At 40.0% G+C, this 16,249-nt stretch overlaps 1 protein-coding gene across 1 annotated transcript; it reads left to right on the forward strand.

The window, feature by feature from the left end:
* The first annotated feature begins 878 nt into the window (after nucleotides 1-878).
* Nucleotides 879-12,706, forward strand: LOC117490770 (multidrug and toxin extrusion protein 1-like). The gene is made up of 17 exons (XM_034140581.1): nucleotides 879-1,130; nucleotides 1,454-1,555; nucleotides 2,892-2,960; nucleotides 3,084-3,232; nucleotides 4,063-4,105; nucleotides 4,800-4,844; nucleotides 5,183-5,280; nucleotides 5,919-6,016; nucleotides 7,299-7,412; nucleotides 7,890-7,957; nucleotides 8,192-8,300; nucleotides 8,509-8,584; nucleotides 8,670-8,739; nucleotides 8,850-8,982; nucleotides 10,960-11,054; nucleotides 11,454-11,558; nucleotides 11,678-12,706. The coding sequence occupies exons 1-17, from the start codon at nucleotides 924-926 to the stop codon at nucleotides 12,041-12,043; spliced, it is 1,947 nt and encodes a 648-aa protein (XP_033996472.1). The 5' UTR covers nucleotides 879-923; the 3' UTR covers nucleotides 12,044-12,706.
* Nucleotides 12,707-16,249: the final 3,543 nt, after the last annotated feature.

The following is a 16,249-nucleotide window of genomic DNA, read 5'->3' on the forward strand; positions in this document are numbered from 1 at the left end:
TTTGTTAAAGGGAATTTAAAACATTAACCTTTGGACTTTTTATAATTGGAACATGATATTCAGTCTATGACAGCGCAACAATTCTTATGTGGATTAAAGGTTAACAGCAATTGCCACATTGATAGTTTGGAAGAGTGAGCGCTTTCCGTGAAGTTGCACCATAAATTGCACCTACTTTATAGTAGATAGACCCATGCAGGGATCTCTCTTTTCTCACCACACACACTTTCTCACCTGTGCCCTCCTCAGCTGTAATGTGTACCATTGAGTAAATCCATACTGTTACTCAGTTACAGTTACTTATTAACATTTACGTTCCTGTAGATGCTGGTGAGTAAATGTTTAGGTTGCAGGGCTCTGTTAGGAGAAAATTGATGTTCCTACATTTGGCTGGGTGACAAGAACATGCAGAGGCCGAAGTCAGTGGTCAAAGTTCGATCAGAGGCAGATAAGATCAGTTGTTAATGTGCACACACACAAACATGAACAGCACAACTGCCAGGTAAATAATGCATCGAAGCCTGCAGAGATTATGCCATCATGCCTCTTTGTCTAAAATATGCATACAGGCATTCCTCATCAGATTACTCCTAAACCAAATAAGACCACCAGGTCCAGTTTCACTAACTCCCTTACAAGTCACAAGAAACATTCATCGGCCCTGCGTTGACCATTGTATCCACAAATAAAGACTTTTGATCTTTTCCACTACCTGTTTTCTTTCTCTCCCCTTTTTTTAATCATTATTTTCTCCTCACTCCTCCTCCAAACCACATTATTCAATCAATAACAAGTGCATGTGTTGTATTCCTGAACCCAGATAGACCGACTGCCCCTCTCCTTGTTCTCTCTTCCCCACTCCCTCCCTATCCCTTGGCTTTACTCCCTCCTCTCTCCCTTCTCTCTTCTTTTCCTGAGTTTGAATGGAGAAGCTGGGTTCCCCGGATCCTGCAGACCCTCCGCCGGGTGCAGGGCCCGTTGCTGGGGTTTCTGTTGGCAGGAGCTCAGGGGCCGAGGAAGACGAGGCAGCAGTCAGCTCCAAACTGTTTCGGTGTGCATGCGTGAGACGCTGGGTACCACTGGTCTACAGAGAAGAACTCTACCAAGTCTTACGGCTCACGGGCCCACTGGTGAGTAGGGGAAAGTTCACGTGTTGTTTGTTGGGGGGGATTGGTATGTTATTCATAAAGTGCCACCACTGTTATACACTTAGTTCTTATATTCACTGTGTGCAGAGTTACTGGTGAATGTTGCATAGTACAGTGAATATGCAGTTATGTAATATATACACAGCATACAATGACATATAATGGTGCTTAAACTTGTCTGTGCTTTTTGATTTCCCAAAGCTGAGCACACATAAGCTGTCCAGTTACTATTAGAGCATATTGTACTGTAGTTTTCAGTCATTGATGGCCTGAAATGAGTGAAATCTTTCTGATTGTTTCTGCAGCTGCTGTTTCGGATTCTGAACTTCCTCCTGCCGTTTGTTAACACCATATTCTGTGGTCACATTGGCAATGCAGAACTGGCAGGATACGCACTGGCCTCAGCGGTACACTTTTAAACCCTTTGTACACTACTCTGATTATAAATGATGCAACTAGAGTAGTACAACTACTACAAGTCTACGGCTTCCACTGAAAACGTTCATACTCCCAATTAGAATGATACTCGTTTGTACCTCATGCGTAGCTTACTTTATAGACCAACTGGCAGAGACTTGGCAATACTGAATGCCTGAAAGACACTTAAAATGTAAAAGAGCTGTTGTGCAATCAACTGCACAGCTGTGTCGCTCTCACCAACGCTTGTAAACATTGTATTTGTCACAATTTGTATGAATAGCTAAAGGTAGCTGCATAGCTCTGCAGGAAGATAACATTCTTATCCTGACTCAGATTGGTTGCTCCATCTGGCAGAAACAGCCGTCAGCGAACAAAACACCAGCCTAACACATCAGTTTCTCAAATCTTTCACTGGTAGTCAGTTGAGATCTAGTTATTCTTAATGAGGCCCACAGCAGATGATTCACAAAATGTTTGAACTCATTAAACCTTTCAGTGACACATCGAGAAGAAACCATTCAACAGCCGCGATCAACTGACTCACTGTTTGGTGAATGGCATCATTTCTGCTTCCTCTGACACAACTCCGTATTCATCCCATTTTCAGACTTTTACAAAGTCGTGGGAGCTTCCATGCCCCTCCACCCAGTAGTGGTATGGTGTGCACGTTAATGCAAGCCCTATACTCAAGCTTTTTAAATCCTTTCTAAATTGTTTGCAAACAGTCACTAACTTACACATCCTGCAGAGAAAGAACAGGAAGAACATTTAGACCAAAAAGACACACAAAAAAAAAATCCCACATGATCGATCAGCTCAGTTCATTTTGGACATCCTGGCCTGCGAAAATATCTGTCTCTCTTTTGCTTGCTAGATATTGAGCTCCTTCACCCAACATCAACATTGGCTGTCTGCCATTTGGCGTTGGGCAAATAGGATACATTTGTGTTGTGAGAGTGTTGTGTGTTGGGGTTAGCATCAGTTGACACTGAATTAGGCCAACAGCAAACAAAAGCAATGCACTCAAATTGGCTTCGGCTTGCAGCAAGCTGCAGACTGGGGGTTGATTCTCAGTTTGACTGGGTTTATGAACCCTTCCCCCTAACAGGTGAAAACTCACTGGAATCAGTTATTGAATACTTAAAATATTAAATCTGTTGTGTGTTTCCACACATAGATGATCTATTATCTATGGAGTTCTGCTGCAAGAAGACCACATGTTGCTCAGTAACTGTTTTTCCACCTGGATTTTGTATAATTTTCTGTCTTATATACCGTTTTTATCCCTTCTGATTCACTTGTTCTTGATTGTCCTCCTCTCAGACCATTAACATCACTACGACTGCAACAGGCTATGGCCTCGCCCTGGCGTGTGACACACTCATTTCTCAGGTGAGCAAACTACATTATCTAATTGTTCTATTGTTTTATTATGTGTTATCAACAGAAAGTCAATATTATAAACCTATGTAATCAGACTCAGTTTTTTAATTTGTTCTCCTTTGTGTTTTGCAGACATACGGCAGTAAAAACTTGAAGCGTGTGGGAGTAATTCTTCAGAGGAGTACATTGATCCTACTGCTGTTCACTCTGCCCTGTTGGGCTCTTCTCATCAACTCTCACAACCTGCTGATCATCTTGCACCAAGAGGAACAGGTGGCAAAGTAAATTCACAGTTTATGAAAGTTAATGATACAAGTTTGATGTGAACAAAATAGGCATGCTGCAAGACGCATATCCTTATCTTTAGTGCCATGGTTCTTACTGTTATCTTCAGTGTTACTGACATCCATATTATATTGTTTTATTCCAGGTTAGTATGTACAGGAGTGCTTACATTAATTCAGTTTATGTACATGCTTTTAGGTGTTGTATATGTGTGAATTGTAGACACCTGGATATGGCATTCCACCGAACTGCTGTACTGTACGAGTCCTGTCCTTTTATCAATTTCATTTTAAGGAAGTTAAAGGTAGGGTAGGTAATTCACTTCAGAAACACTTTTATTTATATTCCATGGAATGCTCTTAACATCCCGATAGCAATGAATACATTAAATGCTTTGACAATAAATACATTAAAAAAAAATTCATCTGTGGAAGCTGTAGTACTGTAAAAAGCACGACCAATCATCTGAGCCGGCCCGGCTAAAGTAACTGGATGGCCTACCTGCCTGTCAGCCTTCCATCTGTGCACAAACTTATCTTGTGCCCTCATTGGTCATGTGCACGTTCGTGTGTGTTGGAGGAGGGGCTCTGTAAGGAAGTCTGAAGGAAGAGGCAGATTTGTTCTGGTTGTGTACTTTCAAATTCTAGCGCACTCGTGCTGGTTTCTCCATTCTTACCTACCCTACCTTTAAGCAATTTAATGTGAACAAACACATCGTTTTGATATTGCATATAAAGACATGTAAAAATTGGAACATGTTAAATTACTGTTTATGTTTTTGCTCTACTTCTTTAGATGAATATTACTCTGTTTGCCTCCTTTTCAGAATCGCCCAGATCTACGTGATGGCATATCTACCAGCTGTTCCAGTGAGTGCAATGAACTAAAAAAAAAGATAGGCCCAACATTTTGTACAGCCTTACTTTTTATTATATAGAATATACTGCAGTGACTTGAGCTACATAATTAGGACACACTATAGACTATGTATTAAAAAAACAAACAAGAAATGTCTACCAAGTTTAGGTGCGACCAAAAAAATAGCAAGCATGGCTATGGAACGAGAAAGAGATTAGAGTGATGATGTCTTTGTGTGATTCCTCAAAAAGTGAAGACTCAAAAGATAGTACTCTCTGTGCTGTCTAGTCTCCAAGCCATGCAGCATGTTTATTTACACACTGTAACCTTACTATTGTTAGTACTCTTATTACGTTTGGCTCAAGTGTTAACAGTTAGTTCAATAGCTACCTTAGCTGACAACCGTTGTGGGATGTGAAGTGGCTAAATAATTACAAAATATTGCATTCAAATGGTGAAACTATGTTGATAAAATGTCCAACAGTGTTTGCCATTTCATTGTCTGTGTATAAAAAATGAATCATGCTCCATCGGGTTCCATTCATAATCTCTCTGGTGTATTAAAGTTATTAATTAAAGGCAGGAGCAACAGCATTAAGTGAAATAAAACATTAGCTGGTGGTGTCTCTGGACAAGCTTAACAGTCAATATATATCTGAGAGGTTTACCAGTTTTAATATTCCCCTTTGTCTCTCCCTGCTACAGGCCATGTTTGTGCACATGCTGCAAGTTGCCTACCTGCAGAACCAGGTACGTTTATGAGTGGAAAAAGGTTCACTTCTCGTTCACTGAAGTTCAGTAGGGTGCCCTGCCTCAAAAAAAGGACTATCTTAATATTTCCCCAATGAGGAAATGGTAACACTCAAGTAGTAAAAAAAAAAGAATAGCTTCATGTTTAAAACTGAGAACATGGTACACATTTTACTGTGAGCATGTTAGCTTAGCCTCACCAAGCTGCTAGCATGGCTGTTGCCTGTCATGTTACCAGGGTGCTGTATTTGTTCTATATTGAATCTACATTAATAACGCTCTTTCAATATAAGCTACACAGATGGATAGCTGATTGTGAATTCATGTTTTTCTGTCAGGGGATCATTCTGCCTCAGATGTACACGGCAGCAGTAGCAAACATTTTCAACTTGGGGGCCAACTATGTCTTAATCTTCAGCCTCGACATGGGTGTCATGTAAGTGTCATGCTTTTTCTCCTAACATTTGCATTGTTAATAAACGTTGTGCAGCTAGACAGTCTATGGCCTCAAGTATCATGACCGATAAACGGTCCAAGTGACTGTACACCTTTACAAAGCAGAGAAACTCTGCTGATCACTGCTGTTCAAACAGCAAAAGGCTGTGGGCTGATGCACAGCCAGGATTTTGTGAATAAGGGACAGGAGGTCAGAGAGCTCATTATGCACTTCAATATATCTAAGAAGATTTGTTTTTTGTTAAAACTAAGCCAGCAGTATACTGATGTTTATTATTTGTGTACTTTACTTTTAGCGAGAGGGAGGCAGTGTAGGAAAAGAAGAGAGCGCTGTGACAGGAGTTGATCCTGGTCCAGCTGGACAAACATTTGGTTCAACAGGCAGTCCACTAAACCAATCAAGTCCCTGTGGTCGGGTCAAGTCAGGTCTGTCCCTCCCCTCCCATTTAGATTCCACATTTTCAAAACGTAGTCTATGACCCTTAGTAATGACGTGTGCCTGTCTCTTTGCTGACCTTTTTTGACCTCTCAGTCCTTCACCAGAGAGTCACAGTAGATGTAGACCGTCACTACACAATGATCCAGTTTGAAAATATGTTCTATCATGTGTGTTTACAGTGGATCAGCAATTGCTAACAGCATTTCTCAGATTGCAAATTGCCTTCTGTTGTTTGGATACATCAGATGGAAGAAGCTCCATCAGCAAACATGGGGAGGCAAGTCATTTACACCAGCGGTTTTCAAAGTGTGAGGTGCGCCTCCCCTGGGGGGCGCCAGAGAGCTTCAGGGGAGGCGCAGCGTGAGAAAAAATAATAACGAGAAAAAGACGAGTAAAGTGACATTTGCACACTTTTGCCTGTCTGTGGAGACCGAGTTCCCCCACCTCGCCAAAAAGGCTGTTAAAGTGCTCACTCCCTTCACCTCCACCTACCTGTGTGAGTGCGGGTTTTCCGCATTGACTCTGATCAAAGGAAGTGCCGGTCAAGGCTGCAGCCAGAGGATGATCTGCGTTTATTCCTGTGTGCATCAAAGACGCAGACTCATTGTTCCCACTAAAGTAGGGGTGAGTGTAATAAGGAGATAAAGTTGATGTTCAGTGTGTTGCCGGGAGCATATAAGGATGTATCCACGATGTTGAAAATGTTAAAAATGTTTAAAAGATATGTGTTGAGAACACGGCGTGCGAAAATATACGGGTCGTGCTGCAGCTAGATGTGCCTGTCCTCTGTAAGAAGGTGTCGGCGACTGACATGCAAGGAAGAACGGCTGTCCACAGGCTGTTCCAACTTTAACAACTTTATTAACTTCCAGGGTAGTGAATTGAACATGCTATTGTAATTGGGTGTGTGGTATATTTTCATGCACGGACACGCATGTTCCACAACACACAAACTGAACAACACTCAATTGTACGATCGCTACCAGTGTCCTTGCGATCTTGTTATAACAAGTCAACAAGTGCACGTTATTACTGATGCAATATGGTTGAGACCATTCGGGCTTATTCTAGAGGGGTGCAAGGAATAGTCCAAGTAGTGGAGGAGTTTTATACAATATGTTTAAAACATAAAGATAAAAAGGTTTTAAAAAGTGATTGTTTAATGTTTTAAGGAGGTGACGCTACTCAGCCAATCAAATCGGTGCAGTCAGTGAGTCAGCACAATAGATTCAAACACTCACAGAGACGAGACAAGAGGAGAGAAACAGTCGGAATAATTTCAAATGGCGGAAGGTAAACAGCGAAAACAGAGCATTTAATGACATGTTCTCTTACTGGACCTCTTTGAAATGCAATGTAATAACAACAATAATAATAATAATAATAATAATAATAGCAATAATAATTGGGAGGGGGGGCGCGGCTGTTCATATGTTCTCTGAGGGGAGGCTCACCTTCCCACACTTTGAAAACCCCTGATTTACACAATACGATTTGACTAAATACGTCTGTCGTCCTCTACAGGCCACATTGAGTATAACCCTTGTTATTCTCTGCAGGCTGGTCCACTGACTGTCTGCAGGAGTGGGGCTCCTACATGAGGCTGGCTGTCCCCAGTCTTTTCATGGTCTGCTTTGAATGGTGGATCTGGGATGTCGGCGGTATCCTTGCAGGTAAGTGCTGTGTTTTCTTAGAAATGTCTTGAGAGTCACTTTGAGTGAAGCTTTAATAAGTATCTGAAGATGTAGATAAAAAATGTCTACAAAGAAATATTTATACCATCAGAGTAAATGTAAATATGCTCTCCATTTGCATAGGTTTTTGAAATTGCTGAATAAGAATATTTAAAAAATGTTAAACTGGAAAGACACACAAGTATCTGATTTTAAATAAACCAAATTACTTAAAACAAGGTACACAAGGTGAAGAAACAACAATTGTTTTCTGAAAAACAATTGTTGTGGACAGACAACAGACAACCTCCCCCATTCACTGTAACGTGTCTCCATAAGTTCACCTTATTTGCCCGAAAACTTTAAATTCTGGTTTAAAGAGGGAAGCCTAACCACCAGCAGTATGTGGTTAATTAATAATTAAGAGCAGCATATAAAAATAACCACTCATTTTCTGAATGTGACTTCTTTCATCAGGTGTACTTGGAGAGGTGGATCTTGCTGCCCAGCATGTATTGATGGAAATAGGAGCCATAACATATATGGTATTTGTAAACCACATTCTTAAAAATAATTCAGCATTTTGGGAAATTCACTTTAGATAGGAAGATCTATACCATTCAAAAAAGGACATACATTCAGAAGGATGTTAACAAAGCAATAAGATTGAAAGCAGGGTAAACATCTTAACACCTCTGGCTCTCGAAAAGAAAGTGAATAAGTGTATTTCAAAGCTGACTTAATAACTGATACCACAAAGTAACATTGGGTCCTTGCAGTTCCCTCTAGGTGTCCATGCAGCTGCCTGTGTGCGTGTTGGGAATGCTCTGGGGGCCGGGAACACTGCCAGGGTCTTAGTCACCTGCAAAGTATCTCTGTTTCTGTCAGGTATGTACACATTAGCATATTCTTGTAAACACAATCATACCCAATTTATACAAACTAAACCTGCCAAGAGAGAATGCTTGATGCTGATTGGTTGGGAGGTGTATGCGTTTCTACTAATAGATGACAGAAGAAAAATTCTACTTTAGTTGTATTGACAATCATGAAACATGCACCTTTTCTCCCATTTTTGTAATGTCTTTGCTTATAGGAATGCTTGCTTTACTCCAGGGTGTCGTCATCACTGGCTCTAAGTCTGTCGTTGGCTACATATTCACCTCTGATGAGTGAGTTTCAGATGAACACACGTTCATTTCTGCCACACGTAAAGGCAACTCTGTTTTGCTAATCTGCTTCTTCTACTCTCCGCAGAAACATTGTGAACATGGTCTCACAGAACCTCACAGTCTACACATTTCTACAGTTCTTTGATGCACTTCTGGTAAGTTATCACACAACAAAAAGGTCTTATTTCGCATTGAGTACATAGAGCTTGTTTCATTGAATGAACATCACTTGTTTCTCTTTGTTTCAATCGGTGTGTGTTTTCAGTGTGTTTGCTCAGGGATTCTTGTGGGAGCTGGGATGCAGAAAATTGCCGCCTTGTCCAACCTGGTGTGTTACTACTGCGTTGGTCTGCCAGTGGGAATAGCTCTGATGTTTGCTGCCAAGCTCAGGATATTAGGTAACGGTCCTATTTCAACCCTCTATGTTTCGGCAAATAAGCTATACAAAAATATGAAAAAAAAATGTATTATTGCCGTGACTTTACGCCAACCTTTTTTGGAACAACGTCTCCGGATGGCACCCCTATGCCTATCGTGAAGTTCACGATAAAATAATACCTAAATCCATGCGGTAGAACCAGAAAAATAATCTCTTTTCATTCCACACATTCTTCCTTGTCAAAAGCTGGTGCCTACAGTACCTTTAACGCAAATAGACCACTGACAGTGCAGATTAATGTTATGCTAACGTAGCCTCGAGCCACTAGCGAGAGCAGAGAGACCGCGCTGCAGGGGTCTGGCTCTCCTCTCACTTTTTTCTAACTCCACACCTCCAGATATATATGTATATATATATTGTTTTTAACTTGTAGGCTTCTACCCCAACAAGACACTGATTCAAGTGACATTATACAAGATTTTTTCCCAGATTTCTAACAGCTCCTTCTGGTGCCACAAAAAGGGTTTGTACCCAGTTGATGTAAACAGGCAGGTATCTCAAAAATAATCTATTTACAGTAAGCCAGGCTATTTTATTTGTGAGGTTCAGAACGTTTCACACTATGATGATTTTCTTTAAAGTGGACCTATCATGCAACATTTTCTACGTCTTTTATACATGAATATGTGTCCCCGGTGTTCCAGGGAACTCACCAAGTGTCAGAAAATACAACCCTCTCTATTTTCCTCCATACCCAAATCTTTTAAAAACGGGGCTACAACGAGCGGATACAGACTGATCCAGATTCCATCCGACCCGACGTCAGCCCGGAATAGTGGGCGGTGACGCTCCGCCTACATGGGCAACGCTTCACCTATCAGGGGAATGAGAGGTTGCCGTGGCATGGTAACAGCATGGTAACAGCATGGTAACAGCATGGTAACAGCATGGTAACATGACGCTCGTGCCTCGCCCCCCTCCTTTGCAGGGCGGCGTGGTCAGCTGCAGCGCATTTGCCACAGAATCAGCCCTTGCAAAAACAGGGCTGGAAAGAGCAAATAGAGCAAAATGAGGCATGGATAAAATGCATGATCTGTTTAGGTCCATATAGGTCCACTTTTTAATTCAGCAGTTGCCAGTGATCAAGGAGTTACCTCAATTTCCTTGTATGCCATCAAAGACTGGGGTTTGGACTTGAATCATATACATTTCTTGTATTGTCCAATGTGCAGCACATCCTCAGTATGGCAGCAGAAGTTGTAATTGAAGTAGCGTGTCTACATTTCAGTCAAGGTTCAAATACTTACACACAAACCCACTGGGTCCTGTTGCAACACACATTCCTTCCATTTCCTTTCTATCAGTCAAAGTGTGCATGTATTGATAAATGGAAACACACATCTACCTATTGTGTGTCAAAGCTCTGATCTTGTGAGTTGTATATCTTCTTGCTTTCTCATAGTGTTTTTATAGTCGTAATTGGGATTAATAGATTACTAGTATTTCTTGAGCCAACAAATAAGGGTGTATTACTATGAGTGGAGAGAGAAGGCTGGTAATTATGTTACTAAAAAAGACTCAGTTAAGGTTTAGTTGTTATTAAATGTTATTTCTTCTTGCTTCTATCTTTATTTCTTTAGGGTTACCTTATTGTGTAGCTCTTTTGAAATAAGTTTGACCAGACACTTTTTAAATGTGTCTCTCGTGTGAAAAACTATTTCTTTGACGTTTAGTGTACCTGATAAAGCCTCCAGCAACCCTTTTAATCAATTTAACCAGGCACTGAACGTCTGTAGGGATGGGAATGTTGATGATCATTGACATGTAATAACTTTGGGGATCGGCAGGGGACATTTTAAATGTGTCCATTAGCCGTTGGCGTGACTGTTTCTTAGTCTTTTTGTCATAAATGTCATATGTTTTTCTTTTTGTATGTGTGAAATGAATACACTGTAGATTCTTCTTTAATCGAGCCTTTTTGTGTCCCTCTGGTTAGGCTTGTGGCTGGGTATCTTTATCTGTGTTGTACTTGAGACGGGGTTCTTCCTCTTTCTAATCTTTAAACTCAACTGGAAGAAAATCACACACAAGGTAAGATATTTTAATCTTTCATTAAAGCATGCATGGCATAATAGATTGAGGGCATCATTTGAAACTTCCAATTCAGGGAAATATTTTTGGTATAATGGAGCTTCATCAGGCCTCGAAAGCAGGCAATCAATGATTGCTTCCTGGCTCCTAATTTTGGGAACATTTAAACTCTTCATGTTTCAGTATTTGCCTTTTTTCATTTGAATAGCTTTTACAGTTATCTCTCTTCACTCATTAGAATAAACAGAATACCCTACACGTTGAAGCAGAACATTGAATACACACTCAAACATGCTACAAATGACTGAATTAAGTAAATACAAAATAAAGTAAAAATAAAGCCAATACTTTTACTATAAAATATTTTCCCTCATAAAACTCACTTTAATGCGTTTTCAGGCTCAACTGCGGGGTGGAAGAGGAGTGGTGGTGAGCTCAAAGCGCCCTATCAGTACTCTGCTAAATGAAGCGATGGTGCCGGACATCTCTGACTGCCCTATCACAGTGAGTGCATTACAGTATGTGGTGTGGAGTAAAGCAGGATGTTCTCCCTCCTTTGTCCCTGTTTATGATCTTTTAGCTACTCATACATTGATTAACAGCAACTTCTTTGCACTCCGAAGGAGTTGGATGGCGAAGCCCTGAAATCAGATGGCTACTGTCCAGTCAACTCCAAGGATCAGGAGCTGAAAGTGTTTCCTGAGGCAGAGGACAACAACATCAATGCAGTAGGAGCCGAGCGGGACGCTGAGCAGAGCGAAAAGACTTCCAAAGACACCAAAACTATAACACTGCTTTCAGTCACTGAGCTGATCCTGCGCAGAGGGCTCATCCTTGTTATTTCAGTTCTCATTTTGGCCACAGGTGTGGCTTTCCACGTTGCTTTCCCTGTACCTGAGTTCTCCGCCAAGAACAGTGCCAACTTCACCTTGAACTGGAATAATGACTCCACCCCTACACCACTGTCTCCACTACACCAGGACATCTGAGCTGTCTTTGAATGTCTCGAGTGGCTTAGCTCAGTTCTCATAAACTGACAATTTAGATCTCCTACAGGAAAAAAGCCTAACATCCATAGTTATGCTTGTAGACCGGGGTTGTTTTTTGTAAAACTACAGCCTGACGTGTCAGGGAAAGAAAATACGCCTCAGTGCTGCACTGCTGAGCCAAAGAAAGCTGGAAGAAATATTAAATGAGACTGGCAGGATGAACAAAGGTCTTGCTACAAAGATCATCTTTTTTGCCCAGCCTGAGATGTTCAACTGGGATCACGAGACACATTATAAATCCCTCACTAGGAGACCCCGTGGGTTAGAGTGTTCCTCCACAGACAGCTTTTGATTTTCCTCCCCTTATTCTTGCCTTGATTTATGTTTTGCACTGACCTCAAATCATTTTGTCGTGTTTTAACTGTAAGTGTAAGATGACTGTAAATATCTGATGTAAAATGTACATGTTTAAATGTAAATATGTAACATGAGTATATTATTGCATTGTCTTCCTATATCACTGCCACTCCTGGTAAACTCCAGGACAGAGGTGATTGATAAATAATAAGCTAATTATTTTTTACTGTTTATGTATGACTGCCATTTGATTGAACCCTAATCAATACAAAAAATACTTTAACAATAAAAACTTAACACAGGGAAGCCAATATGTATTATTTCCCCAAGACGTTTGTTGTAGTCTGAACTGTAGACTACAGACTGAACTCATCTTCAAGGGTTTTTAATAAGTAGTTGTAAGGAAGAAATATAAATTATGTTGAACCCTGCTGTTGAAGTCACAGCATCCAGGAGACTCGTATGGTGGACAGTAAATGCTAGTCCTAGTAAAGTAGATGCATCAGTAAAAGGCTGCTTAAGTGGCTATTGTCATATGTTATAGTCTTATCAAAGAAAATGTCCATTCATACCAGGAACACAACAGGCCTCAGGCAGCATTCGTAAAAATAAAATACGTCAATTTCAGAACTGCACAAAACTTTCTTAATCATCCACATGTGGTGTTACGCAAACAATGAATCCCACCTAATGGTAAAAATGTGATGCACGTGAAAGATTGTTTATTATCAGCATCTGTAACGCCCTCTTAACACTGTGTAAGGGCAAGTTTGATGGCGATTGCAAATACACTGCTACATGTAAAACAATTCGAGACATGCCATACAAAAAAGCCTGTTAGCCAGTTATACTGTGGAAGAAACTACAACAAATTAAACATATGATTTTTAGTCTAATTAGAAAATGTAAAAACATCGAAGAGTAGTATGTCAGCCATTAAGAAGCTGAACGCACACAATATCTCCCTCATAGTGTTTTTATAGTCGTAATTGGGATTAATAGATTACTAGTAGTTCTTTAGCCAACACATAAGGTTGAGAGTTGAGAGAGAAGGCTGGTAATTATGTTACTAAAAAAGACTCGGATAAGGTTTAGTTGTTAAATGTTATGGATTCAGATATGCTTTAATAAGTGGTTTAAGGTGAAAGTGATTATTTAGCCACTGCTCTTAACGGACAGCCTCTGCGCTTCAGTTTGGCACTTGACAGCAGAACTCACCAATCAATGACAAATATAAATGCAAACAATGTACAACAATATTTTGTATTACAGCTGATTTGTATTCCATATTTTATTCCTCTATTCCATTGCAATGTAAATACTGTTATATTTTTCTATATATTTGCAATATTTTTCTAGTTTTCTACTTGTGTTTTTAATTCTTGTTTTTATGCACCACGACACCAAGTCAAATTCCTCGTACGTGTAAACCTACCTGGTAATAAACCTGTTTCTGTTTCTGATTCTGATTCTGAGAAAGAGATTCAGGTTAAAAAGATAGCAAAAAAGACGCGGAAAATGGATTCAGGTAAATACGGCAGGACCATCTGGACTGTAATGCAACTGGATAATGCAATAGCTTCCACTGCACTTCGGTATGTTATTATACTGCATGGCAACACAACACTAAAGAAGTTATTATGAGATATCTTTTAGCCACTGTATCGCAAGTTGTAGTCTAAAGATACTGACAGCAAATCTTCCCAGCGTCACTTGTTAATGATGCCCCAGCATGTCACTGATTGCAGTCTCCGGAGGTGAGCGGGTCTCTGTGAGGAGCCGGGGACAATGTCTGCGCTGATGAGCAACACAGAGGCTCAGACGTAACCATGTATGAATCAAGACTGATTTACATGTTGAATAACGTCAAATTAATATGCATGTTTTTTTTATGGGACTGCTTTGCAAGGCTGTGGTGACGATGTCAGTTTGGAGAGTGCGTTGGCTCTGTACAGTGGAGTTGAGACTTTTATGGATACCTGGAAGATGAATTTTCTTTTGACGTTTTAACATAATGAAATGAGTCTGTCAAAATGTGAAGTTGTTAGTCTGTACCAAAGAAAAGTCCCTTCAGGAGGGCTTAAATACAACTAGACTAGATACTCTCAGCTACAGACATGAGTGGTATCAGTCTTTGGTAACACTTTATATTAAAGGGGACCTATCATGCAAAATGCACTTTTGTACGTCTTTTATACATGAATATGTGTCCCCGGTGTTCCAGGGAACTCACCAAGTGTCAGAAAACACAACCCTCTCTATTTTCCTCCATACCCAAATCTCTAAAAAAGGGGCTGCAACGGATCTGATAAAAACTGATCCAGATTTGAACACTGTCCTGACGTCAGGACGGTGGCGCTACGGCTATTGGGCCAACTCCACCAATCAGGAGGAGACGGCCACGGCATTGCCGTTCGAAAGCGCTGGAGACGCTGTAGTACATATGCCAGGCCAGTAGGTGGTGCTGTTCTCACTGAATCTGCCCTTGCTAAAACAGAGCTAAAAAATGTCAAATTGAGCAAAATGAGGCATGGCTAAAATGCATGATCTGTTTGGTATTTTGAAAAAGAAAAAGTATAAATATGCCTTATATAGGTATGGTCCTACACTATATTATTCAAATATAGCATGATAGGTCCACTTTAAGGTACACAAATTCACCATCAACTAGTTGTTAATTAACATGCATATTAGCAGTATATTGGCTCTTTATTAGTCATTATAAAACACTTATTAGGGAACATATTCTTAGATATAAATACTTAATTTTGAGTTATTTAGACACAATTAACACTTATAGTTGAATGTCTTGTTACATAAGAATAGATCATATTTGTTAAGTGTTATTATGGGAGAATTACTATTCTTGTGGTGCTACTGCCTTATTAGGCCCATATTGAGCAGAGCATATTAAGACCAAAACTCATGCACAACAACATCCTTACTTGCAGTAAATAAGCACTAATTAGAGGGTTATTGAGGAAAAACTCTCAACTAATGGCCTATTACTTGTAAAATATGGTCATGTAGAATAAGGCATTAATAAGTGTTTTATAATGACTAATAAAGAGCCAATATATATTATATATATATTTTAAGCATGTTAATGAACAACTAGTTGATGGTGAATTTGTGTACCTTAATATAAAGTGTTACCCAGTCTTTTCTTATAACTCAAATCAAGAGTATCTCCCAAAACCCCATTGCTTTTAATGGATTTGTAGAGGAACACCATGCACGTATTTCCGAAAAATCACACAGGGTTACTTGTTTGCTGTTACCAAGGGGAATTTTTATTTGTGAGCAGCCCACAACTGTGAAGCCTGAGCTAGCTAGTTATCTGCTCCTGCACAGAGTGAACAGGTGACTGGTTGATTTGCTCAGTTTGACATGTCTTCATCCAGCCAGCACGATGCAGTGTGAGCGTACAGACCTTTCATTATCGTCAAATTTGTCAACACAGATCAAAGGGAACGGAAATAAACCAAAGAGAAAGAACAGCTCTTCTGTCTTTGATGATGAAAGCACACATCCACGAATGCGCTGTGTTCTAAATATAGCATTTAATCATGCTCTTTCTAATTGTGGCATCCATTCAGACTATGTATTTCACAATAAGAACATACATTTCGTCAGTGTCTCAAAAGGAAACCTTCTTACACAGCATGTTTTCAGTCAAGTTCTCTTATCAGATTTTCCAAAACATGACTAATATCAGAACTCATTAGTGAGTGAGTTTGAAGTATTAATAGGGTTAGAGAAATAAATACTATTAAAATATATAAATTCCCTTATGTATGAAGTAATGAAGGTAAATGAATTAAAATCGATATACATGAATTCAACAAC

The sequence above is a fragment of the Trematomus bernacchii genome, unplaced genomic scaffold (genome assembly GCF_902827165.1).
Source record: "Trematomus bernacchii unplaced genomic scaffold, fTreBer1.1, whole genome shotgun sequence".
NCBI lineage: Eukaryota > Metazoa > Chordata > Actinopteri > Perciformes > Nototheniidae > Trematomus > Trematomus bernacchii.